The 27724-nt window shown below is 43.4% G+C and overlaps 1 protein-coding gene across 2 annotated transcripts; it reads right to left on the bottom strand.

The window, feature by feature from the left end:
- Window positions 1–1693: 1693 nt before the first annotated feature.
- On the bottom strand, window positions 1694–26705 carry PTPN7 (protein tyrosine phosphatase non-receptor type 7). 2 transcript variants are annotated; one of them, XM_061631847.1, is made up of 10 exons: window positions 26631–26705; window positions 26011–26218; window positions 22717–22900; window positions 21892–21976; window positions 19435–19511; window positions 19205–19342; window positions 17533–17643; window positions 10359–10516; window positions 9914–10027; window positions 1694–5162 (listed from the first exon to the last, which is right to left on the bottom strand). In XM_061631847.1, exons 2-10 carry the CDS (start codon window positions 26121–26123, stop codon window positions 5069–5071), a joined length of 1074 nt encoding a protein of 357 aa, XP_061487831.1. In that variant the 5' UTR covers window positions 26124–26218; window positions 26631–26705; the 3' UTR covers window positions 1694–5068. The 2 variants fall into 2 exon arrangements, with proteins under 2 accessions (XP_061487831.1, XP_061487832.1); XM_061631848.1 differs by having other exon boundaries at window positions 5050–5162; window positions 9914–10022.
- Window positions 26706–27724: the final 1019 nt, after the last annotated feature.

The following is a 27724-nucleotide window of genomic DNA, read 5'->3' as shown; positions in this document are numbered from 1 at the left end:
AAATCCAATCACAGCTGCCTGTTCTTTGCATTTAGGTGTTTCCCCTTAAGAACATAAGTGTCTGATGGATGAGGCCAGCAGCCCATATAGTCCAGCATACTGTCTCACAGTGCCCAACCAGGTGCCTGTAGGAAGCTCAGTCTCCCCTCCTGAGGCTTCCAGCCATTGGTATTCAGAAGCCTACTGCCTCCAACAATGGAGGTAGAATATAGTCATCATAGTTAGTAGCCATTCAAACACTGTGTTTAGTATTTGAAACTCCACTTGAACAAGGAATGAAATTGTTGTCCACACAAAGTGTGAATCAGATCTGATTATTTCCACTTAACTATTGTTATTTTTAAATGTAGTGGCAAGTTCAAAAATATAGGACTGCGATATTAAATGCATAGAGTATAGGAGATGTCCCTGCAGCGCCACTGATTTTGCTTCCTAAAACCAGTAAAATGAGATAGAAACAAGTTGAACCTCAGGGAAAAAAATGTGATGTGATTTTTGAGGGCAGATTTTTTTTGGGGGGGGGAGTTGCCTTAAGTTTCTGGCATCCCCCCCCCAGCCTGTTCCAATAGATAGAGGTAAGGGCTCAAAAAAGTTGCCAGATTCCTAAAATCTGGGCTCCTGCTGGGAGGAAGGGCGGGATATAAATCAAATAATAAAATAAATAAAATCCTAAGAGCCGGATTCTCTGTAGATCTTTACAGACTATGCAGAGACTCATACAACTCTGGGCTTCAGGGCCCCTCCCCTTGTTCCTTAAAACTTTTCTCATCTAGGCGGGTTAGGCAGGTTTCAGGCTACTGCTCACATCTCAGTGATCCACTAACTTGCAGGATCAGGATGATAGTGCCATTTTAAATTGCTAACCCCTGAACTCCCACTCCTTTTCAGAGCTCTGTGCTCTTCCAGCTAGTTTTGCATTGATTCAGTTCACATGTAAAGCTAAATCAAACCATGGTTTACCATGAACGAGCAAAAGTGGGTTCCTAGAGTGAAGATCATGGCTGCAGCGCTCATTTCCCTGTCATCCTACCTGGAGCTAAAGCATGGTTTCCCTTAGTGTTATATCCAAACCCTTGGGCTCATGGTTTGTCTCGCTCCAGAAAAGCCACAAATTGTAACCAAGGTTTGTTCTTGGTTTTCCACTCATGGTTTGTCTGGGGGATGACAAACCACAAAAGTGGGTTTGGTCATAATCCTAAACTTAGTTTAGCCTCAGGTAGTGTGGCGGCGGCAGCAGGACTGGGGGAGATATGCTGTGGCTATAATCTTCACTCCTGAAACCTTGTATGAACTGACTGAGCCATTGTTTTCTTCAATATCTAGTTTCTATCCTGCCTAAAATCATGCACAGGAGCCTGGAGGCTTACAGTGATTGCTGGCTGGGAATCCATGGGTCTCACAGGTTAGAGATTATTCCAGACACAAAACATGAACTGGACTACATTAAAAGCCTGGAGTACCATGAACTGGATATCACTGGTAGTTAACTAGAAATAACAGGAACTGTGAAGGCTGAAAGCTGCAGCAAAAGCATCCAAGAGGAGAATCCTGAACTCCATAAAGTACCATGCACACTGATGGTGCTACAGCGGGAGTAGCAAACGTTTTTTGGCCCAAGGGCCACATGGTCAACCCTTCGGGGGCTAAATGTCAAAGTGGATGTAGTCCAAAAGTAAAAATCAGCATGGCCAAATTTTAGTTTATTTTTTATTTTAAGAGACACATGGGGTAGGTGTCACATAACCTTTTGGCATAACAGAATCACAGTAGGGGGTGCGTGGAGTGGTCAGTGGCCACATTGGGGTGGGAGTTTTGATACAAAAACCCTTTTTGTATTGCAAAAGACCTATGGAGCAGTCCAAGGAAAAAATCAAATAGGGGTTGGCACAAAAACCCTAAGGACTTGTGGCATCACAACAGAGGACTTGAAGAAGCAATCAATTTGAAAACAATTTAAAAACTTGACAACTTTTAGGGGGTCATGGGGCAGCACAAAAGTCCTCTTGGCAGGCTGTATGCAGCCCAGGGAGTAAGGGTTGGACAGCCCTGCACTACATAAATAACAATAAAGCCTGCAATCCAGCAGTGCTGGGAAGCATCCAAGCACATCTTTTAGGCCTGAAGTGTAGGTTCATTGGGGGCTGTCAGATTGGGCAGGTGATGCCCTGCTCACCTGTCAATCATCTTATGACATCAGATGATCTGTTTTTTCTTTGCAGTATAGCAAGGTGCATTATAGAGGAAAATCCAAGCTCAGCCAATTCAAGCTTGAAGTTACCACCAATTAGCTGATGGGTGCTGACTTCAAGCTCAGCATTCTGCAGGGGTCAGCTGGAGTGCCCCACAGGGAATGCAGTATTGCAGCCAGTTCCAGCCAGCTGGAGTTATTGCCTGTCAGCTGATAGGCATTAACTTCAGTCACATTCACACTGTACATTTATTCCACTATTATTCCATTTCAGTCATGGTTTCCCTGCAAATATCCTGGGAAGTGTAGATTGTGAAGGGTGCTGAGAGTTGCTAGGAGATTACTATTCTCATAGAGCTACAGTTCCCCAAGTGGTTTAACAGTCAATCCTCCTTCCTAGAGAACTCTGGGAATTGTAGGTCTGTAAGGGGAATATGACTTTCCTAAAACCTCTCAGCACCCTTCACAAACTACATTTCCCAGAATTCCTTGGGGAAATCCATGACAGTTTAAAGTGGAATAACCGTACACTGTGAATGTGCCTTCAAGCTGCACTTTCAGCAGAGGACCCATTGAGAACTCCTTAGCACCACCAATCAGCAGGCTAGCTTTCACCACCAATCGGCTGATCATCAGTGACAGCAAACCCCCCTCCCAATGAACAACTGGGAGTATACTTTCAGGTGCAGGGCAGGTGAGTATGACTTTGGGAAAATGGCCTTGTGAGCCAAACTGGGACCCATGCTGAGCACAATTGGACCAGCAGGTTGGTTCTCCATGCCTATTTTAGCAAGTCTAGATTACAAGAACATTAGAACATAAAAAGAGCCTGCTGAATCAGGCCAGTGGCCCATCTAGTCCAGCATCCTGTTCTCATAGTAGCCAACCAGGTGCCTGGGGGTAGCCCGCAAGCAGGACCTGAGTGCAAGAACACTCTCCACTCCTGAGGCTTCCAGCAACTGGTTTTCAGAAACATACTGCCTCTGACTAGGGTGGCAGAGCACAGCCATCATGGCTAGTAGCCGTCGATAACCCTGTCCTCCATGAATTTGTCTAATCTTCTTTTAAAGCCATCCAAGCTGGTGGCCATTACTGTGTCTTGTGGGAGCAAATTCCATAGTTTAACTATGCACTGAGTAAAGAAGTACTTCCTTTTGTCTGTCCTGAATCTTCCAACATTCAGTTTCTTTGAATGTCCACGAGTTCTAGTATTATGAGGGAGGAAAACTTTTCTCTCTCCACTTTCTCAATGCCATGTATAATTTTATACACTTCTATCATGTCTCCTCTGACCCGCCTTTTCTCTAAACTAAAAAGCCCCAAATGCTGCAACCTTTCCTCATAAGGGATTCGCTCCATCCCCTTGATCATTCTGGTTGCCCTCTTCTGAACCTTTTCCAACTCTATAATATCCTTTTTGAGATGAGGCGGCCAGAACTGTACACAGTATTCCAAATGCAGCCACACCATAGATTGATACAACGGCATTATGATATCGGCTGTTTTATTTTCAATACCTTTCCTAATTATCCCTAGCATGGAATTTGCCTTTTTCAGAGCTGCCGCACACTGGGTCGACATTTTTATCGTGCTGTCCACTACAACCCCAAGGTCTCTCTCCTGGTCGGTCACTGCCAGTTCAGACCCCATGAGTGTATATGTGAAATTAAGATTGTTTGCTTCAATATGCATAATATGCATTATATTTGGTGGTAGAGCACCTGCTTACTTGCAGAAAGTCTCAGGGTCTATATTCAGCATCTCCAGGTATGGCTGGGAAAGACTTCTGTCTTAAATCCTAGAGAGCTACTGCAAGTTGGTAGACTAGGGATGGAACACCTCTGGCCCTCCAGATGTTGTTGGACTGCAACTCCCATCTCTGACCACTGGCCTTGCTAGTTGGGGCTCATGGGAGTTGTGGTTCAACAACACCTAGAGGATCACAGTTTCCTCATTCTGGTGAAGACAATACTGAGCTATCTGGACCAATGCTCTGCCTTGTATAAGGCAGCTTCCTATGGCCCTAGGGGGTTACCATCAAAAGATAGGGCTTGTGTTATATACAGCAAGACATTGACAGGTCTTACATTTGCAAGCTTTCCATGCTCATCTGGCCATGTTTAAATTCACATGGGCACTGGCCCATTTATGTGTAATAATAGCATGGCGAGCAGTGCTCTCAACCAGAAGATTGCGTGGTAATGTTCACATTTAAATTGGTCAGTGCACATTATAACTGTACTTACTGTAAATATGACTGGGTGGACATGGAAAACTTACACAAGTAAGACTTTTTCTTGTTGTGCATCCTGACACCTGAGGGTACCTTTCCATGGTGATGAAACAGCCTCGTTACTCACAACAAGATCGATCCACTAGGTCCAAATTAGGAATGGGGAACCTTTGGCCCTCCAGAAACATTGTTAGACTCTGTCTCTCATCAGACCCAGCCAGCATGGCCAATGGTCAGAAATTACATAAGTTGTAGTCCAGCAACACCTGGTTTCCCATCCCTGGTCTAAATTACAATGTGTTTTTTGTTAGTGAATTGAATTATCAGTCATATATACTGAATTGCAAACAGAACCAACTACTTTCAATGAACTTGAAAGCTGATTTGAGTTTATACAAATAATTCAGAGTGTTCAAAACAAACACAAGAAAGACAACATTTGAATTTAAAGTCTGCTTCCAGATAGAATACATTCCAATTGCATGCAATCAGAACCAAGTAGTTGTTCTTGGGAAGATTTTACAGGTCCAGTGCTTGAAATATAAATAGTTTTCTCTATTGCTGTTATTTGGAGAGTCAGGAAAATGTTCCAGCAAGCCAAGTGTCAAGTAGGAGCCAGTTCTGCATGCTAACGCAAGAAAATGGCATTAGCAGTCTGTGATCTTAGGAAGCTGTGAAGCATACATGGCCAGTGTATGATGGAGGAACTGGTACTGTTCACTGGTTTGTATCATTCCACCCCTGTAATACAAAGAAAAGCTATTTAGTTGTATACTGGGAGCTACAGTAAGTTAATCCTGCAAAACAATGGGCTTCTTGAGCCATTTACTGTTTTCTTAATCTATGGAAGTGGTGTCCAAATGACATACTGAGAGCCAAATATGGTTTGCAAACAATTCAACTGCAGCTGCCTATTGTTCAAGAAAGTGAAACAAGTCTTCCAGTGCATCTATGTACTAAAGGTGCAAAAAAAGTAAGCTGGTACTGGTAAAAAATAACATGATGTTAGAGGCCTCATTGCAACTGGTGTCCAGAATTATGGCCCAGGGAAGGGGAAGGAGTGAGGGATGTCACTGTGAAGTAAGAAAGCAGCCACAGTGGGATCATGGAGGAATATTGGAGAAAATGAAACACTAGCAGCTACGATTGGTGAATTGTAGGGGGTTAAAATAGGAAATGTATGAAACTGCATCATACCATATCAGACCATTGGTCCATCTAGCTCAGTATTGTCTACACTGACTGGCAGTGGCTCTCCAGGATTCTAGATGTGTATCTTTTCCAGTCTACTGAAAATGCTGGGGATTGAAACTGGCACGTTCCACCTGCAAAGCAGATGCTCTGCCGCTGAGCCATGGTCCTTTCCCATGCTGGCTGGGGCTGACAAGAGTTGGGGTCCAGTAATATCTGGAAAGCTATATCTTCCCCATCCTTGTTTTACACCAAATGTTACTTTTGAGCAACTTCTGTGCATTTCAGTGGGGCTTTGAGATACTACATAGCAGTGGTGCTTAGTGGATTGCTCCCTTTATCACTAGTCTATATACGTTTTAAGGCTTAGTCCACTGCAGTGGTCCATGAGCAACAGAGGTGCTGGGTCATCAATATGCCCTGCAAGTCATTTGAGTTGTATCTGTGTAGGAAGTGAACAATTTGGCATAAAGCAAATATGAATATTTTAGTTAAGTTTGGGATGGAAAGCCAGAGTCAATGTGGTATAGTGGTTAGAGTGTTGGACTAGGACTTGGGAGCCCAGTGTTCAAATCCCTGCTCAGCCATGAAGTTCACTAGGTGACCTTGGGCCAGTCACTGTCTCTCACTCTAACCTACCTCACAGGGTTCTTGTAAGGATAAAATGGGGAGGAAGAGAAGCATGTATGCCACCTTGAGCTCCTTGGAGAAAAGGTATGATATAAATGTAATAGATAAATAAATAAATCTGATAAGAATGGAATTCCTTAGACATAGCAATCATAATTAGTTCTATGCACTTACTGGAAAAGTGGCATTGGCATATGCACCCTTACAGCCCTTGCAGAAATGGTCCAGGCACATTCCATAATGAACAGCCTTGTTACCAAAGTCACAATGGATGCTTTTTTCATGGGCACTGCATTGACTAATTTGTGGTTTTCAACCCTTCTGGCTTGAGGGAACCCTTCACTCATTTATATTTCCCTGCCCAATAATCTCTGTGTGCCTGCCACAGAACCCCTAAATATTGCAGAAAAGTCTGGGGCATATACTAGGGCACTGGTATTCAACCAGTGGACCAGCACCCACAACCATACATATGCATAGAATCCCAGAATTTTGGAAGACACATTGGAGGTCATCTAGTCCAGTCCCTCTGCCCAACATTAGATCTGCAGTGCAGGACACAACTACAGCATCCTGGACAGAGAGCCATGGTGGCTTCTGCTTAAGTTCCTCCAGTGAAGGAGTGCCCACCACCTCCTGAGGAAGTCTCTTCCAGTGTTGAACAGATGCATCATTAGGAGGTTTCTCCTAATGTTTACCTGAAATTTTCTTCCTTGCAGTTTCCATCCATTAGCTCTAGTGGAGCAACAGAGGGTATGTCTGCTCTATCGGCCCTTCATACATTTGCATACAGCTATCATATATCCATATACAGTTGAAAAAAGAAGTGGACCCTTGATGTATATTTATACTGAAGGTATGTCCTGAGTCTGAAAAGGCTGAAGACTATTGCACTAGGACACATAGTTCCCATGGAGTGCTGACCAGGCCTACTGAGCTTCACTACCCCCTGCATGAAGTGAAATACACCCTACAACACATCAACTGCTCCCTTGAGTCAGCACAATGTAGGGCAGGGATAAGCAAAACCTGTGGCCCTCCAGGTATTAGTGACCCTCTACTCTGATCATCCCTGATGACCATTGGCCATACTGGCTGGGGTTGCTGGGAGTTGGAGTCTAACAACATCTGGAGGGCCACAGATTCCCCACCCTGTTATAAAAGAGATCAGTAGCATCGAGCAAGTCTTTCAGGGAAGGCTGCCCTCCATTACTGGAAACTGGTGAAGACAAGTATGTTTAGAAAGGCATTTGCCTCTCTAGATGACTGCTAATAGTATTTTATTAGTGTGATTTCCTGCTGCTTTTGAAACTTGTTGATGTCTGGTTGTTATGTTTTTATGCTGTTTTATATTATTATTGCAATTAAATGTTATTAACTCTCTTAAGAGTCTACTGGTAGGCTGGTTTGGAGCAGGATAAAGATGTTAATAAATGAAGGAATGAATAAATAAAATACTGATGTTCTCAATGAGCAACTTTTATAAGCTTCCAGAAAACTCCAAAGTCCCCTAGAACACAACTTGAAAACCATCAAGCTAATTAAAAGACAGTTCAACTGACCGGAGAGAAAGAAGCTTCCTTTTCTATTGTATCCAAGAACACACACTGTGACTGCTCAGCAGTGATACCTCAGATAGGACTTTGGGGCAAAAGTCAGCAGGAGGGCCCCCAAACATAGCAGGGCTGACTTACCTCATTTTGAAGCAGTGGCAGCTGGTAGCTCCATGTCAGTGTGGCAATGTAATCCACTTTGGGTTTTAGTCCAAACTTTCAAGGAGCTGTCCAATGTCCTTCAGAAGCTTGGGCAGCTCCTTGAAAGTTTGGACTAAAACCTGAAGCTTATTCCACTGCCCCACTGACATGGGACTACCAGCAACCACTGTTTTGAAGTAATACACATTACCATCCAAAGCAGCCTTTGCCAGCCTGGTGCCCTCCAGATGTTGAGACTGATGGGAGTTGAAGTCCAAAACCTCCAGAAGGCACCAGGTTAGCGAAGGCTGATCTAAAGAGTGTGTTTAAGATTGTTTGAAGTAAGTGAAGTAATACATATGACCACCTAAAGGTGGGATGTAACTTGTAAGAGCATAGGCAGAGCAATCCAAATGACAGGAAGCTGGCAGAAGGTGGAGGAGGAGCCAGCAGAAAGCCCTGTGGGATCATCCTCCTGCTCAGGAGCCACTGACCTGGCTGAAGTGCCAGCTCCTACAAACTGGCCTTCCAGGGAGTATGCGCTTCCCGTAGGCCACCATGGAAATGTGGCCGGCAGAGATTTCGGATGGCTTAGCACCCACGTAAGTCCCCCCCATGGCTGTGCCCCACCACGCCCCTGGAATGCCGCATTTTCAGGGCTTCCTCCGACTTCTGTCAGCCCTCCATCTGCCATTCTGGCCATCCCCGGTGGACCCTCGGCAGGCTCCTGGCAGCGCAGCAGCTAAGCCGCGGTGGAGGGCTGCTGCTTGCGGTGCCCAGCAGCGCCAGGAGCCTGCCAGCACAGCCAAAGGTCCGCAGCATCCAACTCCCCTCAGCCCGGCGGAAAGGCGAGTTGGATTGCACCCTAAGTCTAGAGTCTAAAATTACCTAACTGTACCACTGCTGCTAGGTTTTAGAATATGAAATTTTATATACTATACAAAACATATACAGTAAAAAAAACCTCATACTTTCCCATCTATTAATTTATTTGTTTCTTGTCTCTCTTGATGGTAATGTGAGGTTCTATCTTAAGTCATCTAAAAAAAACCTCTTGTATCTCTTACATGACTTAGAACCATGAGAAGTTCCATTTATTTATTTATTTCCTAACTTTATATAGTCATCCCATAGAGGTTTTATTATGATCAAGCAGTATATAAAAGTTGTCAAATAAATAAATATCAGTTCTCTGAGCAGCTGACCAAAAAAGAAAGAAAGAAAAGAAAATAGAAAATAATATCTATTAAAAGCCAAAGGCACAATTAAAACAACTTTTAAAAAAACTAAGATGACCAGATCATAAAAGGCCTGAGTGAAAAGACCACCAGGACAGAACCTGGTGAACATTTCTGGGAAGACTGTGGTCGCATACACATCATACATTTAAAGCACATTTATAGCACAGTCATGGTTTCTCCCAAAGAATCCTGGGCACTGCAGTTTACCCCTCACAGAGCTACAATTCCCAGTTCCCAGGATTCTCTGGGGGGGAAGCCATGTGCTTTAAATGTATGGTGTGGATGCGACCTGTTCCATAACTGGAGTGCCACTACTGAGAAGAGCCTCTCCCTGGGAGCTACCTGCCTCACTCAGTTTGGTATAAGCTCTCAAAGCAGGACCTCTGAAGAACACCTTAAGGTTCAGGTAGGTACACGGGAGAGATGGCAGTCTTTCAGGTAACCTGGTCCTATGTTGTTAAGGCTTTCATTGTTAAAACAAGCACTTTAAATTGAGCCTAGGAACAGACTGTGAGCTGGTGGGGCTGACAACACACATGCATAATAGGGTCAAACTGCTCAGTCCCAGTTAATACACTGTGGCGCTGTTCTGGACCCACTGCAGTTTCTGAACTCTTTTTAAAGGCAGCACCACATACAATGCATTGCAATAGCTGAAACCATTTTTTCTGCCCTGTACAGGAGTTTTACCTCTAAATGAGAAGGCTCAGAAGATTGTTAATCATTTAGCACACACCTGTCTATGCGTAGCTGGCAGACTATCCCCAAAATATCCACCTCTCCTTTGTCCTTCAGCTGCTGGCATCCGATCTGCGTAGCGATAAAGCAGCCTGTCCGACCAATTCCTGCACTGAATGAAACACCAAGCTTATGTCAGATTGCACTGTCCCTGGAGGCTTTGGGGTTGAGAAAGATTCTGAATGTCAGGAGAGGGGGCAGAAACATTCACACACATACATCAGACAGGAATACTGTCTCTCACATAAAGAGGCCTCTAGAGGACCATACATTTTGCTTGTCTTACCAGCACCTGCAAAATACTTTAGGGAAGAAAAGGGCTTGATAAATCAGCAGGTCCGAAAGTTCTGAACTGAATTTTCAGTCTAGTAAGGTCTGTGTTCATGCTAAGGTTGCTGAACTCCTTACACCACCCCAGCAGAGTTATGAGGGATGTTTCTCACCTACAATGCGCAACAATAGGCCCCGTGCTCTCTGTGGCCTGCTGAATTTTCTCCACCTCCAAAACCAAGTGCAAGAATGTCTTGGCAGATTCTGGGGTCTTCTGGTCTGGCCAGGATGAGAAGACAATGTGCTTCACAGTGCGACTTTCATCTTTGAGCTGAGAATCATTATGAAACAGAAGATATCATACTGTCATTCTCATCGCTTATATTAACCATCATCATCTGAATTCTTACCTGCCCTTCAGCACATGGTCCCAGGACAGGTTACAATATTAATATCAATTTAAAACAAACCAAGTCAAAAGAGTAGTGTGGGTCCCAAACAGGGAAGGGGGAGAAATTCTATTCAGTTCATTTTTAAAGATGAATCTATCAAATTTGTACTTTCCAAAACAATATGAGAACCAAATCACAGCCGTTCTTCTTAATTTGCATTTTTCCAAATTTTGTGATTGTGGTTCTCCAACCAACCAATGTTTATAAAAAATGTATATATTAGGCAAATGTGTGCATAATAAATGAATATATTAGTGAAAATAACATACAAAAATCAATTTATATTAGGAGAAAATGCTTGCAAAAGTGTATGCATTAATCAAAACTGCATATAGAAATGTATTTATCAGGAGAAATTAGCACTAAAATGCTGAAGAATTTTTCAGGTGGATATTATTTTTTAAAAAATTGCTGGTTATTGCAGAAATGTGGAGAACTGAATTTAAGACTGGAAAAATGAGAATTGGAGAGAGCCAAAATCAACAGATCCTTCCATCCCCAGTCCATCAGGTGTCAAAGGCCTGTGGATGGTGCCAAAACAGCACCATCCACAGACAAGGAAGAGGCATCAGAAATGCAAAACTACAAAACTTTCAAGAAAAAGCCCTAAGGGGAAGAACCCCAAACACATCTCCCAGAGATTGGGATCAGTAGCCAGAGATTGCAAATTGGGTAGGGGTAGGGAGGGCGGGATAGAAAGATAAGTGGGAGAGGAAATAGAATGGAGTATGATGAGCACGTCTGACTATGGATGATTCCACATGGCAATTTACTGTGGACTCAGTACTGCTCTTTCTCAGAGATTTCTATTATTATTTATTATTATTTATTTATTATTTGATTTATATCTGTTGGCAAGTAAAAAGTTCCTAAGAGTATTTTTCCATGGCAGAGTTACAAGGCCAAGTAGCTCACAAGGCTGGAGTGGACGTGCACTCCTCAAGGACACGTTGCCAGGACAACCAGCTGTCTTATCAGTATATAGCAGGAAACTCAAACTGGCAGGGTGTGGGGGTCGAGGAGTTTGTATAGAGAGAGCTTGTGATATATTGTCAGTAAAGTAACTCTTAAAACTTATTGCTTGTCTGGCTCATTGCTTCAACTGGCATCTAGCCTGTCACTATACTGTTCTGCATCCGGGGCATCTGCTTGCGCCAGATACAACATCCAACAAGTGGTAGCAGAGGATGGTTACCTGGTGCTGATGGTTACCTGGTGCTGATGGTTACCTGGTGCTGAGGATTACCTGGAGCGGAGGATTGCAGAAAAGCGGCAGAGAAAAGCCAGAACTGCAGACCAGCGAGAAAAACAGCAGAGAGACGGAGAAACCGAAAGCTGAGCTGAAAGCTGTGAGAGAGCCGTGGGAAAAAAAAACTAACTGAAGGACAGAGGTGAGAAGCTCTAATTACAAAGGCGGTGAACTGTGAAAAGTGAAAGTATGTCTGTTATGTTATCGGCCGGGATTCCCTTGGAAAGGCTGACAGGGAAAAATTATGGCACTTGGAAACAGAGAATGCAGGCTTTTCTAGTGAAAGAAGACCTGTGGAAAGCTATCGCAGAAGACCCACCCGCCGGGGTGACTATTCCAGCAGATTGGAGAAGGCTGGATGAGAGGGCAAAGGCGTTAATTGTTCTTGCTATTGATGATTCTCAATTACTGCACGTGCGTGATGCAACAATGGCAAAGGAAACCTGGGAAACTTTAAGAAATATTCATGTGAAAAAGACTGCCAGTTCTAAAATATATCTTGCCAGAAGATTGTATCAGATGCGCTTATCTGGAGATACAACCATGTCAGAGCATTTGTTGGAAATAAACAGACTGTTTACTGAGTTGTCAGAACGTGAAATTGAACATTCTCAAACGCAAAAAGTGTATATCACATTAGCTTCACTAGATTCAAGTTATGATAGTCTGGTGAGCTCTTTGGAAGCAATGGACGATGCAAATCTCAATATGGATTATATAGAAGGCAAACTTTTACAAGAATTCCAAAGGAGGCAGGAAATGGCAAAGCAGGAAAAGACTGAGTCTAAACACAACGTGGAAAAACAGAACAACAAAGCTGCACAAGAGAGACTGTGTGGACAAAAGGCATGTTATTTTTGTGGTTCCAAGCAACATCTTCAAAGGAATTGTGAAGCAAGAAGAAGAGAAAGAGGAAGAAAACCATGTGTACAGGTGATCTATGCTAGTAAGAATAAGCAATGTATTAACAATGAGCAGGGAAATAACTGTAAATATTTATGGGCAATTGACAGTGGGGCAACAAATAGTATAATCAAAGATAAATCTATGTTTCATACATTTTGTGACGTAGAGGATCATGTAATAATGGCTGATGGATCTAAGAAACAGATCAAAAGTAGGGGTACAGTGAAATTAGCAGGTTTTAATACGATTATGACAGATGTGCTGTTTATTCCAGATGTTGAAAGTAACATAATGTCAGTTTCTAAACTTAATGGAATGGGGTTCAATGTGTTGTTTCAAAGGGGCTCATGTCAAGTCATGAAAGGGAACAAAATATTCATGAAAGGGATAGTAAAGAACTCATTGTTCTACCTACACTTGAAACAAACAAATCATGTGCTTATGTGTGCCAATGAGAAACCCCACAATAATTGTGTACATTTATGGCACAGAAAATTGGGACATATAGGATATCAAAATGTGGTGAAAGCAACTGAAAATAGTAAAGATGTGACATTAAGAAATTGTGGTAAATATGTAGCCTGTAACGTGTGTCAGCAAACCAAAGCAATTGTGTCAGCAAGAAACACTGAAGCCAAGTCTAGTACAAATGCACCCACAGTACATGACAGAGAAACAGGGGTAAAAGAATACCTTGGTAAAAGTGACAAGCAAATGTTGAGACGTTCTGGAAGGGCAAATGTGAGTGTGCTGCCTGACAGATTTAGGATTGCCACAGTAAAGGGGATTGAAGCACAAACACACAGGGTAATGGATGCTGACACATTATACTTGGAGTGTGTAAAACCCAAAGAGATAAACTGATGATGTTTGTAAAACCTCTGAAAAATAAAGGAACAAAGAAATGTAGAAGTACACTGAACTGAACATGTAAACTGAAAAAAAAGATGATGTATCATGTGGAAGAAAATGATATAAGTAAATGCAGAAATGAATGTAATAAAAATAATGAAACAGAACTGATGTTAATGTAAACAGGATAATATATCATGCAAGAAATGTAAATGTAATGACAAATGGAAGCAAAAATGTGAACAAATGTAAAAGGTGCTGCTTATGGAAAAATAGGTGGGGGGTGTTGGCAAGTAAAAAGTTCCTAAGAGTATTTTTCCATGGCAGAGTTACAAGGCCAAGTAGCTCACAAGGCTGGAGTGGACGTGCACTCCTCAAGGACACGTTGCCAGGACAACCAGCTGTCTTATCAGTATATAGCTGGAAACTCAAACTGGCAGGGTGTGGGGGTCGAGGAGTTTGTATAGAGAGAGCTTGTGATATATTGTCAGTAAAGTAACTCTTAAAACTTATTGCTTGTCCGGCTCATTGCTTCAACTGGCATCTAGCCTGTCACTATACTGTTCTGCATCCGGGGCATCTGCTTGCGCCAGATACAACATCCAACAATATCCCACCCTTCCTCCCAGTAGGAGCCATCTACACAACATAGTCATCATCAAAATGCCAGCCTGTACTTTTTCTTCGTTCAATCCCAATTTCCCCTTACCACAAAAAATCTGATAAGTAAAAATTACCATTATCTGTAGTCACAGCTGGTGTAGAAGACCCTTAGCACATTTTGGGGGTTTGTCATGTGTGGTGACAATTCAATGGGTGGCCCCTATTGCCACACCCACTTCCACTTGCTTCTCACATGAGCAGATCTTCACAATATAATAAAATATTGTGTAATAATAAAAATAAATGTTTGGAGTTGCTTAGTGCTCTGAGTGAGGGGTGTGCGGTGTGCATGTGCCAAGCTTTCTGTAAGTTAAGGTAATGTGTCTCTCTCAACTTCAGGTTAAAGCACTCTGTTGCTCAGAGGGTGGATGGAAATCAAATCAGTCCTGAGGCTCTTTTTCTTTCTTTTTTCAAACTTTCCCAAGAGTCTCCTGCAAGAGGAAGCCTGCCACTCAGCTTTTTGTGTGTGTGTGTGGGAGGGAGGAGAATAGCAGGAAGAGGCAAACATCTCTGTGCAGCAGGAAGCCCCCTTGCCACCTCTTGCTGTTTTTTCAAACCTGTCCAAACCTCAGTAAAGCAGGGCTTTCTTCTGTTGCAGGAGACTCTTAGAGAAGTTTGAAAAATCAGCAAGAAGAGCCTCATTTGATTTGATTCCTCCCTCCTCTCTCAGGATCCCTGGGTGCTTTACGTTTAATGTCAGTTGCAAAAGGCTAGTAGAGAGGAACTATCTTCATTTGCCGAATGCACACACGCACTCAGACCACTAAGCAGCCTCAACTTGTTTTTATGACAGATGTTTGCACAATTCTGCAAAATTACAGATGTGTGTGTGTGTGTTTTAACAAAGGACAAGCAAACTGCAGTTTAATCCTGTAAGGTAACTGAAGGATGAATGACTGAGGGGAGGAAAAACCGCCTTGGGCTCCTACTGGGAGGAAGGATGGGATATAAATCAAACAATAAATAAATAAACAATGACAAAATATACCTGGGATATTTTCTGCAGAACTCTACCTACTGGTATGGTTGGCAAGCAGATAAATAGCAATGAATATGGTGAGTAAAATACCGTGTGTGTGTGCACCCTTACGTGCCAATTGCACACACAGAAACATCCGATCTGAATGACCTATTTGTGAGATAACACACCTGCCTGAATGCGCCCTAACAAGCAATGAACAGGGGTGCTTCACACCACAAAATTTTGTTGCAGGTCCCACTTGGTTTATTTCCTTTGTAAAAAAAAAAAAAATCTTTCAGCAGCAGCAGAAACAGCAGGAGCTCACAGACACTAGCAATGTGAAAAAGAACAATGGACAAAAATGGACTGCCTTCAAGTCAATCCCGACTTATGGTGACCCTATGAATAGGGTTTTCATGGTAAGTGGTATTCAGAGGTGGTTTACCATTGCCTTCCTCTGAGGCTGAGAGGCAGTGACTGGCCCAAGGTCACCCAGTGAGCTTCATGGCTGTGTGGGGATTCGAACCCTGGTCTCCCAGGTCTTAGTCCAACACTGTAACCACTACACCACACTGGCTCTCAAAATATAAACATAAAATCAAAAGAGCAAAATCAAAAGCAACAAATCATGAATAAAACTGAATAATAAATGTACAACCACCACCACCCCACACCCAAAGTTGTTACCTGCAAAAAACTTTTGGCAGGCCACTGTAAGAAGAGTATTGAAAAGAGACCAGATAGTGCCTAGGCCTTTGAAGAAAAACCCTCTTCCTGTTCCATATACATAGGGTGCTCCAGACACAGGGGCAATATTTTGCAAATGCACCATTGAGAAACAGTTTTTCTGTTTGCATGTCATGATTGGTACACGAGGGTCCAGACAAGCACAGCTTAAGGGTGCCTCCAAACTGTTGCTATTTTGCAAGGGATTCACATGCATAGCGGCACATTAGGTTTGTGCAATTAAAGTGGTTTAAAGCACTCTGTCAGTCTAGCACAACAATTCCCCTGGACTGTTTGTGGTTAGGGAAGTGATAGGGAAATGAACTGAAAAGGATGGGATGAACAGATGGGATGATTAATGGGAAGATGTCTAACAACCTCACAAACAAATCAGAAGGAATCCTCATTGTCATCTAACTGCTCCGTAAACAAATCGGAATGAATGCTCAATAAAGACCAGACAGTGGCTACATACACAACATACATTTAAAGCACATTAAAAGCACTTTGCTTGTCCCAAAGAATCTTGGAACCTGTAATTGACCCCTCATAGAGCAACAATTCCCAGCACTCTTAACAAACTATGGTTTCCAGGATTCTTTAGGAGAAGACATGTGCTTTAAATGTATGATGTGTACACAATCATGATCTAACCACCATATAAGCAAATCAGGATGAATGCTGAATAAACAGGTAGTCTGGAGGAGCCTTAAGTCTTCTGCTTTTCATAGCTATATTGCTATTTCCCATCCCACCAGCGGGCAGGTCTTGATGAAATGTTTCTGTGCTGTTTGTTCTGGCATCTCCTCTCAATAACTACTCTCCCACCAACCACTATCTTTTCCCATTCTGGGCACACACATAAGTTTTTCTGTTTTAAAAAAAAGGGTACAAGAGCAAATATATTGCCAGCCCTTAGTTAACATGTTTCATAATGGGCACAATGAAGGTCTGTGCTTTGGGGGAGGCATTCATTTCAATTTTTATTATTTTTAATACTGAGGTTTTTCATAAGACCTCTGTATAATTTTTTATATACATAGGACTTGATGTACGTACTGTAATTACACTCTCCAAGGTAATTCCCCATATGAGTTGAGTTCATGGAAAAATTGCCCTTCTGCCAACATGCCTTCATCATGCAGCAGTTGGTAGAAATAGGCATGTTCATATCATTTGGGCCTTGTGCTCTGGTGAGGAGCAAATGGAACCAGGAGTGTGTGGCAACAGACCACTCACCAAAACATAGTCACACACATGTCAAATAACATAATTTTTAAAAATGCACTAACAGGGTTCCAGACCAAGTGTGACTGCCAATATATAACAGATTATTTTTACTTAGCAGATATTCCACCATAAAAGGAAATCCAGATTAAATGTCAAAAAAGTAGTGGCTGGAACTTTCATTATGACAATGTCATGTGGACCATGTAAAAACTTGTGTGCATGAGCAGCACCAATTCCACGATAAACATTTGTCTGGAGGCACCGTAATCAACAGTGTCACTGCTTTGTCCCAAGTTCTCTTTGCCTACCTTCAGAGCAAAGGTACGGATGGTGTATTCTTCAAACTCACAAATGCCTTGAATGCGGATGGTGAATGGCCCATAGGTTGCCTCTGTTTCAGGCCAGTAACAGACACATTTCTGAAATAAAAAGGACAAGAAACCCCATGAGCACAAGTGGCAGCATAAGTGATTGACTCAGGAACTTAGTGTAATATTTTATTTATTTATTATTTTTATCCCGCCTTTCTTTCAACAAGAAACCCAAGGCAGCATACATGTAGTTCCCAAGTGGCCTCCCATCCAAGCATCAACCAGACCCAGACCTCCTTAGCTTCAGGAAGGTGGTGGCCTCATGTGCCTTCAGACCATACCCTGGGACAGGAAAAGTAAGCCCCACTCAATTACTTCTGCGTAAACGTTTCCACTCTCTCTGAATAAGCATGCATAAGATTTCACAGCACAGCAGTGATCTTGTAAGGAATGGGATGTAAACAATTCATGACCAAGGTTCTGCTATGCTGTACTGCAATCTGGCTCAGTTTCACTACTTGGGATGCATTTTAGAAGAGTGAAAGTGTCATTGAAGGCTTCATTATTTCCTCTCCTCCTGTAGCACAGAGCTGGTCCGTAGTTGGAAATGTCAGCATCCTATTGCCAAATCTCCCCCTGTATTTATGACCCAAAACATGCTGTTACAGTGGCTTGGTAACCATCCTTTCTCAAGCTGATCCCTTGTTAATAGTATGGGATGTTCTATTGATGTTTCCTCGGTGGGATGTAACAACTGGAGAGAAGATTGTTTCCTTCAATCAGCAATTTGCCTATAGGGGTAGGACCTAAGACCAGTTGCTCTGCAGTGGGTGGGGTATAGGGTTACCATCATTTTGTCATGTCAAAAAGAGTACATTTGGCTTCGATAAGTGAAAAGTAAGAGTATGCTGTTGCACCATCTCAAAAAGAGTACATGTACTCTTAAAAGAGTACGGTTGGTAACCCTAGTGGGGTAGAAAGAATGGAGTTGTAGTTTTACAGGTTGCACACAGACAGAAGGAGGGGGGCAGATCTTAAGATGGAGTTTTAACAGGACTGGAAGCACCTGGGTGGCTGTGAGGATACATATTAAGCAGTTGCTATCTTTCAGAATCTGATGCAGGATGAGCAGTTTTGCTACCTGCCAAGAGTCCATTGCTTTCAATATAGATGACCATGTTATATATATACCAAATCCTAATCCTGAAATCCTTACCATTATATTGTGGAAACAATATAACTAATTTTCTTACTACTAATGCTAAAGAGTCACATATACGAGTCCTGGGCCAGAATAAAAGTGTCCATATATATATAGGTGATTCATTTATGCTTCCTCAAAGCAGGTGGAGAGAAGCCTATCAGCCAAGGCTGACCCAAGACATTTTTGTTCCTGAGGCAAAGGACAAGATGGTGCCCTGCCCATTCCATGTACAGATGCCAGCTGGACTGGCACTTGATCTTACTTTAATACAGATGATGGAGTAACATCCTCCACTGCACTTGAGGGCAGCAGGCTAGCTTAGGGGGCTCAGGGCAGATCATAGGGCACACACAGCTCTGTCTGCTCCTCACACACACAGACACATCCAGCATCTGCCACTTGAGATGGCCGTCTGACTCTTCCAATGATAGGGCCAGCCCTGCTGCAGGCCCACACGAATAATACCTCTTTCTCTTCCTTAAGTTTCGTGAGCATAACTATGAGAGGAGCTTTTTCCTGCCACACCATTGTCCAGAAGTCATTTACTGTATTAAGCATGGGCCCCTGGGTTGCGATGTAGGCCTTCTCCTGCCCAGCATAACCCTAATGGGTGAGACAGAAATAATAACCATAAGTAAGACACATCCCAACAACCATCATCACAATTCTCATCTCTAGACAACCCTCTGGCTCACCCGGATGTAGTTTGCATTTATGTAGCTCTCATCTTCTTGGCCCTCAGCTCTCTTGAGGCAGACACGACTCTGGGGATCTGGAAGAACAGTTTGGATAGAGTAGATATGGCACCTGACTGTATCATCTTCTGACCCTTTGGCCTCCAGATGCTGTTGGACTCCAGTTCCCATCAGCCCCAGTCAGTATAGCTAATGGTCAAGGATGATAGGAGTTGTAGTCCAAGTGTATCTGGAGGGCCACAGATTCCATCCCTGTCCTAACAGGTCAAAAAGGTGGCCAGAGCCTCCCAAAAAGAGGTGGCCCCAGCATGTAGGACTTAGTCATTGCTACTTCATTGCTCTTCTGGTTTGTAGCCAATGGTAGTTCTACTCAGAGTAGGCCCATTGAAAGTAGTGCATATGACTAACTTAGGTCCATCAATTTCAACCGTCCGACTCTCAGTAAACCTTAGCTGGATACAGCCCTTTGTTCTTGCTCAGACTCATTATTTACAATACATTTGCCTCCTCAATAGCCATGTCAGAACTGAAGTATGTCACTACAGAAGCAGAACACAAGAGCAGTTATCTTATTTCTGCTCAGAAAGATAGAGTCTTCACCCCACACAATGGCAGATCCTAAGCCTACCTGGGAAATAAAATGGCCTTTAGTTATTTCCCACTCCCACTCCCATCACCATCTTTCACAAGCAGGATGGCATCTATTTATTTATTGCACTTGTATACCGCCCCATAGCCGAAGCTCTCTGGGCGGTTTACAGCAATCAAAAACATTAAAACAAATATACAATTTAAAACACATATTTTAAAAACAATCTATGAGAGGTTCCCCTATGTCTCCGGCCTTTCAGAATCTTTTCCACTTCACCTCATCACAGCTTCTAAAGCCACAAGGTATCCTTATGACAGTTTTAGGCAGCAGGGAACAAACTGATGGCTCCTGAAGCTGAAAGGGTGGAGTCTTTGCAGAACAGGGAGGCAACCTTTTTTTTCTGTTGAGAACTACATTCCCTCATGGCAGTAGCGGCCAATGTTGTGGTGGGGAGCCACCTTTACAGCAGCGGCATCACCACAGCTTCCCTGGACAGGGCTGGGACAAGGGGCAGCAAACTAGTTTAAGGACACAGGACATGCCATGAGGCACACACACCTCTGTTATCTACCAGTGGGAATGCCCAGGGGGTTCTGGGGAAACAGATAGTACGCTGCTGCTGCCCCCAAGGCCCAACATCTGCTGTCTGAAAGGTCTCCTCAGGCCTTACGGTATGGCCAGCCCTGGATTGAGCTCCTGTTCTCTGAAGAGGAAGGGACATAGCTCAGTGGTAGAGCATCTGCTTTGCTTGCAGAAGGTCCCAAACAGAAAGTCCCAAATTCAATCCCTGGCATCTTCAGGTAGAGCTGGGAGAGACTCCTGCCTGAAACCCTGGAGAGTCGCTGCCAGTCAGTGAAGACAATACTGAGCTAGATGGATCATTGGTCTGACTCCGTACAAGGCAGCTTCCTATGTTCCTATGAGCTGAAGATAGAAGTCTTTATAACCTGATCATAAAAAAAAATGCTGTTGGTTTACTATATAGCTGTGTTGTGTCTCCTTTTCACTCACTGATGTATCAGTGGCAGCAGCTGAACTAGAGTAATGCACAGGGGTGTAGTTGTCCAGGATCTCAGGGGGTCTTAGACCCCTTACTTTTTTGGGAACAGGGTCCCAGCAGGGTCCCTATGTCTCCAGCATCATATGACCCAATCAGCATGAAAGGGGAGTGTGTTAGCCACTGAGAAGAATCTTTTAACGTGCTTCCTTGTCCTTTCCTGCTGAATGGAGCCAATCAAAGTGAAAGGAGGTGAGTAAGCCCCTGAGAAGACTCTTTTCAGTAGCTAACACTCTTTCTCTTTCATGGTGATTGGCTCCTAGGTCAACAGCTGTTGTTGTGGGAGAAGGCATTAACAAAAATCTCATTCTCAACCCAGAAGCAAAAAAGGGGGGAGGGGGAGGGGCTCTAACTATCATGAAGGGACCCTGCACTTCTGAATTTGCCACTACACTATTGGTCTTGCAACCTCTCAATATGTGTGTAAGATGGGAGGGCTTACACACAGACCTCAAGGGCCTTGACTGAGACAGTACTGAAAACAGGGGCCTGGTGGTGTCCCAAAGCCCTCTATGCTGCAAGAATACAAGGTCATGTTGGCAACATACATTTAAAGCATATTGCTTCCCTGAAATAATCCTTGGAACTGCAGTTTACCCCTCACAGAGCTACAATTTCCAGCACCCTTAACAAACAGATTCTTTGGAGGAAGCCATGTATTTTAAATGTATGGTGAGGATGTGACCTATATCTTGATTGAGACCCTGGCCAAAGAATCCCAATGAGAATTTATGGGTCCAGCAGTCTGCCTTTCTTTGTCATTTCCCCACACTCTTCCTGTTCACATGAGGACCCAAAATAAACATACTTGGTAGGATGGATTTGTATCTGTCTTTTGCTGCTCGTCTGGGGATGTCCAGTTCTTCTGCACTGGCAAAGTTAGAGGGGATTTTCTGTAAAGGAAGAAAGAAGGAATTGCTGAAACATTCCCCTTTCTGAAACATAAAGTACCCAAAGTGTAGGAAAGAGAGGCTATTGATGCCTTGCCCCTTTCCAAATAGAATTTGCATCTGGTATCATGATAGGAAGATCTCCACCTCCCACCTTCCAATGAGGCCCTTCACTGCATAAGAATCTGTACCTCGACTTAGGTTGCAAACGCACCATACATTTAAAGCACATGAGTTCCTCTAAAGAATTCTGGGAGCTATAGTTTACCCCTCACAGAGCTACAATTTCCAGTACCCTTAACAAACTGCAGTTCCCAGGATTCTTGGGGGGAACTCGTGTGCTTTAAATGTGCTTTAAATATATGGTGTGTAATGTATGTGGCCTTACTGCTCTGCTAGCACAAAATACCCATCGTCGTAGGGATGGAAAATCTGTGGCTCTCTAGATGTTCTTGAACTAGAGCTTCCATCATCCATCACCACTGGCCATGCTGGCTGGGGCTCATGGGATTTGGAGTCCAATAGCATGTGGAGGACCACAGGTTCCCCATTCCTTCAGTGTTACAGTTTTCTAATGGGGTCCTCCTGGACTGCCTCTAGAGACTTTCCTAGCCACAGGAAAAGGTCTGCTACTGTTGCCACAACTGTGTTGTAGGTGGTCCCAAGGGAGCAACAGGATTGTTGGCAATTGGAGGAGCTTAGCTTGGAATGAAATCAGGATGAGGCAGTTTGAAGTATCTCACCGCAAACTCTTCTTGAAGCTCCTCCAGGCTCCAGCTCTGCTGCTGGAGCATCTTCTGAGAAAGAACATGGCCAGTAGTGTTCAGGAGCTGCACGGTGACATCTCTAGGAGTAGACACTGATAAAATGGGTTCTGTGGTGCTCAGAGAACTCATGTCCAGCACCAGTGACACATTGGAGCCCCTTCTGAAAGGCAGAGAAATCTGAATGGGTAAACTATAAGCCTGGAGAAATAGATGTGGACAGGGGGTAAAATTTGCTGCTGCAAGCTACTGAAAGGATACACCATAGTAACTGGAATCAAAGACACTTTTGACACTGCACAAATCTTATACAACAAAACATGGCTACTTCTGGTTTCATATACTTGCCAAGTGTACACTTAAAATGCTTCTCTCTGTATCGTCTAACTATAAATTGTTTTACCTGATTTTAATATTGCATCTTATTGCACTAAATTGTTCAGGGTTGTTAAAACAAAAAGGGATTGCGAAGAGCTCCAAAAAGACCTCTCCAAACTGAGTGAATGGGCAGAAAAATGGCAAATGCAATTCAATATAAACAAGTGTAAAATTATGCATATTGGAGCAAAAAATCTTAATTTCACATATACGCTCATGGGGTCTGAACTGGCGGTGACCGACCAGGAGAGAGACCTCGGGGTTGTAGTGGACAGCACGATGAAAATGTCGACCCAGTGTGCGGCAGCTGTGAAAAAGGCAAATTCCATGCTAGCGATAATTAGGAAAGGTATTGAAAATAAAACAGCCAATATCATAATGCCGTTGTATCAATCTATGGTGCGGCCGCATTTGGAATACTGTGTACAGTTCTGGTCGCCTCATCTCAAAAATGATATTATAGAGTTGGAAAAGGTTCAGAAGAGGGCAACCAGAATGATCAAGGGGATGGAGCGACTCCCTTACGAGGAAAGGTTGCAGCATTTGGGGCTTTTTAGTTTAGAGAAAAGGCGGGTCAGAGGAGACATGATAGAAGTGTATAAAATTATGCATGACATTGAGAAAGTGGATAGAGAAAAGTTCTTCTCCCTCTCTCATAATACTAGAACTCGTGGACATTCAAAGAAGCTGAATGTTGGAAGATTCAGGACAGACAAAAGGAAGTACTTCTTTACTCAGCGCATAGTTAAACTATGGAATTTGCTCCCACAAGATGCAGTAATGGCCACCAGCTTGGACGGCTTTAAAAGAAGATTAGACAAATTCATGGAGGACAGGGCTATCAATGGCTACTAGCCATGATGGCTGTGCTCTGTCACCCTAGTCAGAGGCAGCATGCTTCTGAAAACCAGTTGCCGGAAGCCTCAGGAGGGGAGAGTGTTCTTGCACTCGGGTCCTGCTTGCGGGCTTCCCCCAGGCACCTGGTTGGCCACTGTGAGAACAGGATGCTGGACTAGATGGGCCACTGGCCTGATCCAGCAGGCTCTTCTTATGTTCTTATGTTCTTATCTTTACATTGCTTAACTGTACCTTATGGTACTTTATGGTAAGGGGCAGGATGTTATGGTGAAGGGCAGGTAACAAATCTAATCAAAATAATATACATTACGAGACCACTTTGGTTCTTGTAAGCATCATTACGGCATGGAAGGTGCCTGCCCTCATGTAGATGAGGGCAAATGTGCTTAGAAGATATACTTGGTTTTATTTACTGGTTCCATTTGTATCCTGACTTTCTTGCAGGGAGCTGATGATGGAATTTTAGCCACACAAATCCATATAGTTGATTAGGCTGTGAGGTAGACACCTGCTCAAGGGAGGCCATCCAGTGGGCTCCAAATGGGTTTTCTATATTCATACCCCAGACTCTAGCTGCAGCACCACACAGCTGCTCCATATTGAGTTAGAGATGAGGATTCAACTATGACAAGCTGAATATGCAACACACCAGCAGTATATTAACTACTCATTTATTAGGTCACCGGCTCTTGAGTGTCACACATTAACCACCAGAGGGTACCTATGTTGGACCAGTTTAAGGCTGATATAATGATGATGTGTTTTAAAAATCCTCAATTTGGTTCTAACGTTTATGGCACTCCATTCCTTGATCCAGACCAGAAGTGCTCCATGCTAAACACATGCAGTGCAAGGGGAATTCTGGAAAGAAGAACACTAATTTGCATGTAGCTACATGCAAGGAAGGGACTTTAAAAACAAAGCTGTTCCTCCAGTTTGCCCTTCTCTAGGTGCCCCCTCCAAGGGAGGTACAGAGGGTAGTGACACAAGAACAGGCTTTTTCAGTGGTGGTTCCCCACGTATAGAATGCTCTCCTGAAGGAGTTATGCCGGCACAATCATTGCCTGTATTTAGCCACTGGGCAAAAACATTTTTATTTGCCCAGGCCTTTGGCCCTTAATTTTGGGCTGATCAGATATGTTTGTGGCCTCTTTCTGTGTGTACACTTTTAGCAGGGTGGGTTGGATCTGTCTTTTTACATATATTTATGGTTGAGCATTTTAGGACTTTGTTTTTGTTCTTATATTTGGTTTTAATGTCTCTTGTTAGTTTTATTCTTACATTATAAATTGCTTTGAGACACTTCCGTGTAAAGACAACAAATGAATATAATAAATAAATAAATAAATAAAACTAAGCATAGTCAACTCAGAAACAGAGACTACCTTATCTCTTATATACCCAGCCAGTCACTTCAGTCTGTGGGGAGTTTCTCCTAAAGGTCCCAAAGAGATCAGAAGCCCCATCCACAGAGCAAGGCTTTTAGCGAGGCTGCCCATTCTGTAGAACAGCATTCATGTCACGATACGACAGGCAGCCACTACCTGAACTTTCTAGAAACAATTGAAGATATTTTGGTTTTGACAAGATTTCCCAGCTGGATGAAATAGGTCTCTGTTGTGGGTGTCTGACTTTATTGTTTTTCAATTCATTTGCTGGTATTTTCTGTGCTGTTTTAACTAGGAGTGTTTTTTAGCTGCTTTTATTATATTGTGTACATTGCCTTAAGACATATATGTGGAATTAATAATAATACCTATTTATTATTATTATTATTACTATTATTATTATTATTATTTCTAAGAGTCCCAGGCACTGAACACAACACTTAGTACACTGGAAGCAGCTTGGTCCCTATTAAGCTGCCTGCGGAAGTAGCTTGCTCCCTATTAAGATGCTACAACCTTTCTCAATGTGCCTATTTTAATCTGTTTCAGTGGTTTCCTTTTATGGGACTGGCACAGTGGGCTCTCTATAAACTCCTGGGTCCTGGTAACTATATGTGGAGTCTGGAACGCTACAGCACTACCCACTTACCTATCCTGCAGACGCACATGTTTCCTGGCTTCCCTCTCCATTCCTGTCCTCTTTCCCTCACGCAACAGGTTGGAAGTATGGACTTTAGGGCATGCTGAAGAGGCCCGGACCATGCTGTGCTAGAGTGAGGTATGGGAAGCCAGCAACCCAAGGAGCCCTGAGAGCAGGTACCTTACAGGTCAGTGAGCCCATGAGGTCGGAGAATCACCTAGAAACCATAAAAAGCAAACAGTTCACCACAAAGAGCTCCATCATCTTCTGGCACGTCAATCAGGCTCCCATTAGGAAGTAACAAGCCACAACAATAAGCCCCCACGCATACACCTAACATGCAGCAGAGGCTTGCTCGGAGACTGTTTAGAACATGGCTGTCCTCAGAAATGTCAGAGGAGCCCAACAGCCACTTGCAAGAAGAAGCTACTTCCTGCACCCAGCAAGGGAGAGGAGCACTTAGCGATACAAAATCCCAATCCTGTACTAAAGAGACACTTCATTCCTGTTTGACCTCAGCATCCAGATTTTACTTCCTCCCCCCCCTCTCCATGACAAACAGTTAACAAATATTTAGGTTTACTCCCGTGCCCACCCTGCTCAGTGCTTCCAGTTAGATAGTCACTCACCCACTGCTGTCAGCAAAGCAACCCATCTCCCCTCCTGTTTCTAGCCAGGCACTGGGTGAAAAGGGGGAAAAAAGTGAACGCAGGAAATTCCTTATCACTACGTTGGTGGTTGCTCTGACACTTCCCCCTCTTGCTCCACCCTTGCAGCCACCCACACATGTACTGGCCACAAACTTAACAGCTCCCTCTGCAGATACGCTCACCCTCTTGGGGAGCTCTTACAAGGCACTCTGGAGACTCAGATCCTATCTGTGCATCTTCCATTTGGGATCAGCAGATGTCTCTTACATTTTTTAGCTACCCAACAGAAAATGGTGGGCTTCTTGTTACAGATACCTCAGCTGCAGAATGTCTCCTTAAATCAAGTCTGGGGAAGTTTTTTCAGCCTGAGGCCCAACCTTCTAGGGGTGCATATGCCAGTGATGGGCAGAGCAACGAATGTGCATTTTACCTTTATACAGAACTGTGGTTTCTAGTCAGTCACACATCCTGCTCTTTCCTCCATCCAGGTAAGCAACAAGTGTGATCGGAATTCAAGAACACTCTCTAGCCAGGGAAAAAATGCTCAAGGAGATGCAAATCAGAGTTGGTGATGGGTATTGCTCATAAGGGTGTGTGGCCTGGGGAGAAACTCAAGGGCTGGATAGAGAGGCCTGGAGGGCTGCATTTGGCCCCTGGGGCTGAATTTCCCCATCCCTGCCTGAAATGTTTGTTCTGCAATCCCTACATGCTCTTACATATACTTATATATTAGGTACCCAAGCTAGTCTGTAAGGGAGAAGGTGACAACACAAAGAATCGCCGCAGTACGGAACATTCCACGTCTCTGTCTAAATGTGATCCATTGAGGCGTATAATATTGGAGTGGCATGTTACAAACGACAAAACAGAAGCACTTGCAGGTTATCTACTGTGCTTTTGGGTTCCCAGCCAATGATGCTTCTCACTGAGGCTAATTCTGATGGAGAAACACAAGCATCTAGTTCCCAGGGCAAACCAAGAGTGTCTTGCTTACTGATACTCCTAGGTTTTTATTTCTCCAGCAAAATCAGTTGCTTTGGGCATGAAGCTGAATCACACTGATTTAATTCATT

Source organism: Rhineura floridana, chromosome 6, assembly GCF_030035675.1.
Source record: "Rhineura floridana isolate rRhiFlo1 chromosome 6, rRhiFlo1.hap2, whole genome shotgun sequence".
Taxonomy (NCBI): Eukaryota; Metazoa; Chordata; class Lepidosauria; order Squamata; family Rhineuridae; genus Rhineura; species Rhineura floridana.
This window is presented reverse-complemented; position numbering and strand designations above follow the sequence as displayed.

Excerpts from the sequence above, each read along its gene's own strand:
- PTPN7 (XM_061631847.1), bottom strand. The coding sequence starts at position 26,123 with ATGGTCCGGGCCTCTTCAGCATGCCCTAAAGTCCATACTTCCAACCTG. Across the intron at positions 17,644-19,204 it reads AACTTAAGGAAGAGAAAGAG|AAATGTGTCTGTTACTGGCC; the intron begins GTATTATTCGTG and ends TTTTTATTTCAG. Across the intron at positions 5,163-9,913 it reads TGCCAGCTACGCATAGACAG|GGGTGGAATGATACAAACCA; the intron begins GTGTGTGCTAAA and ends TTTGTATTACAG.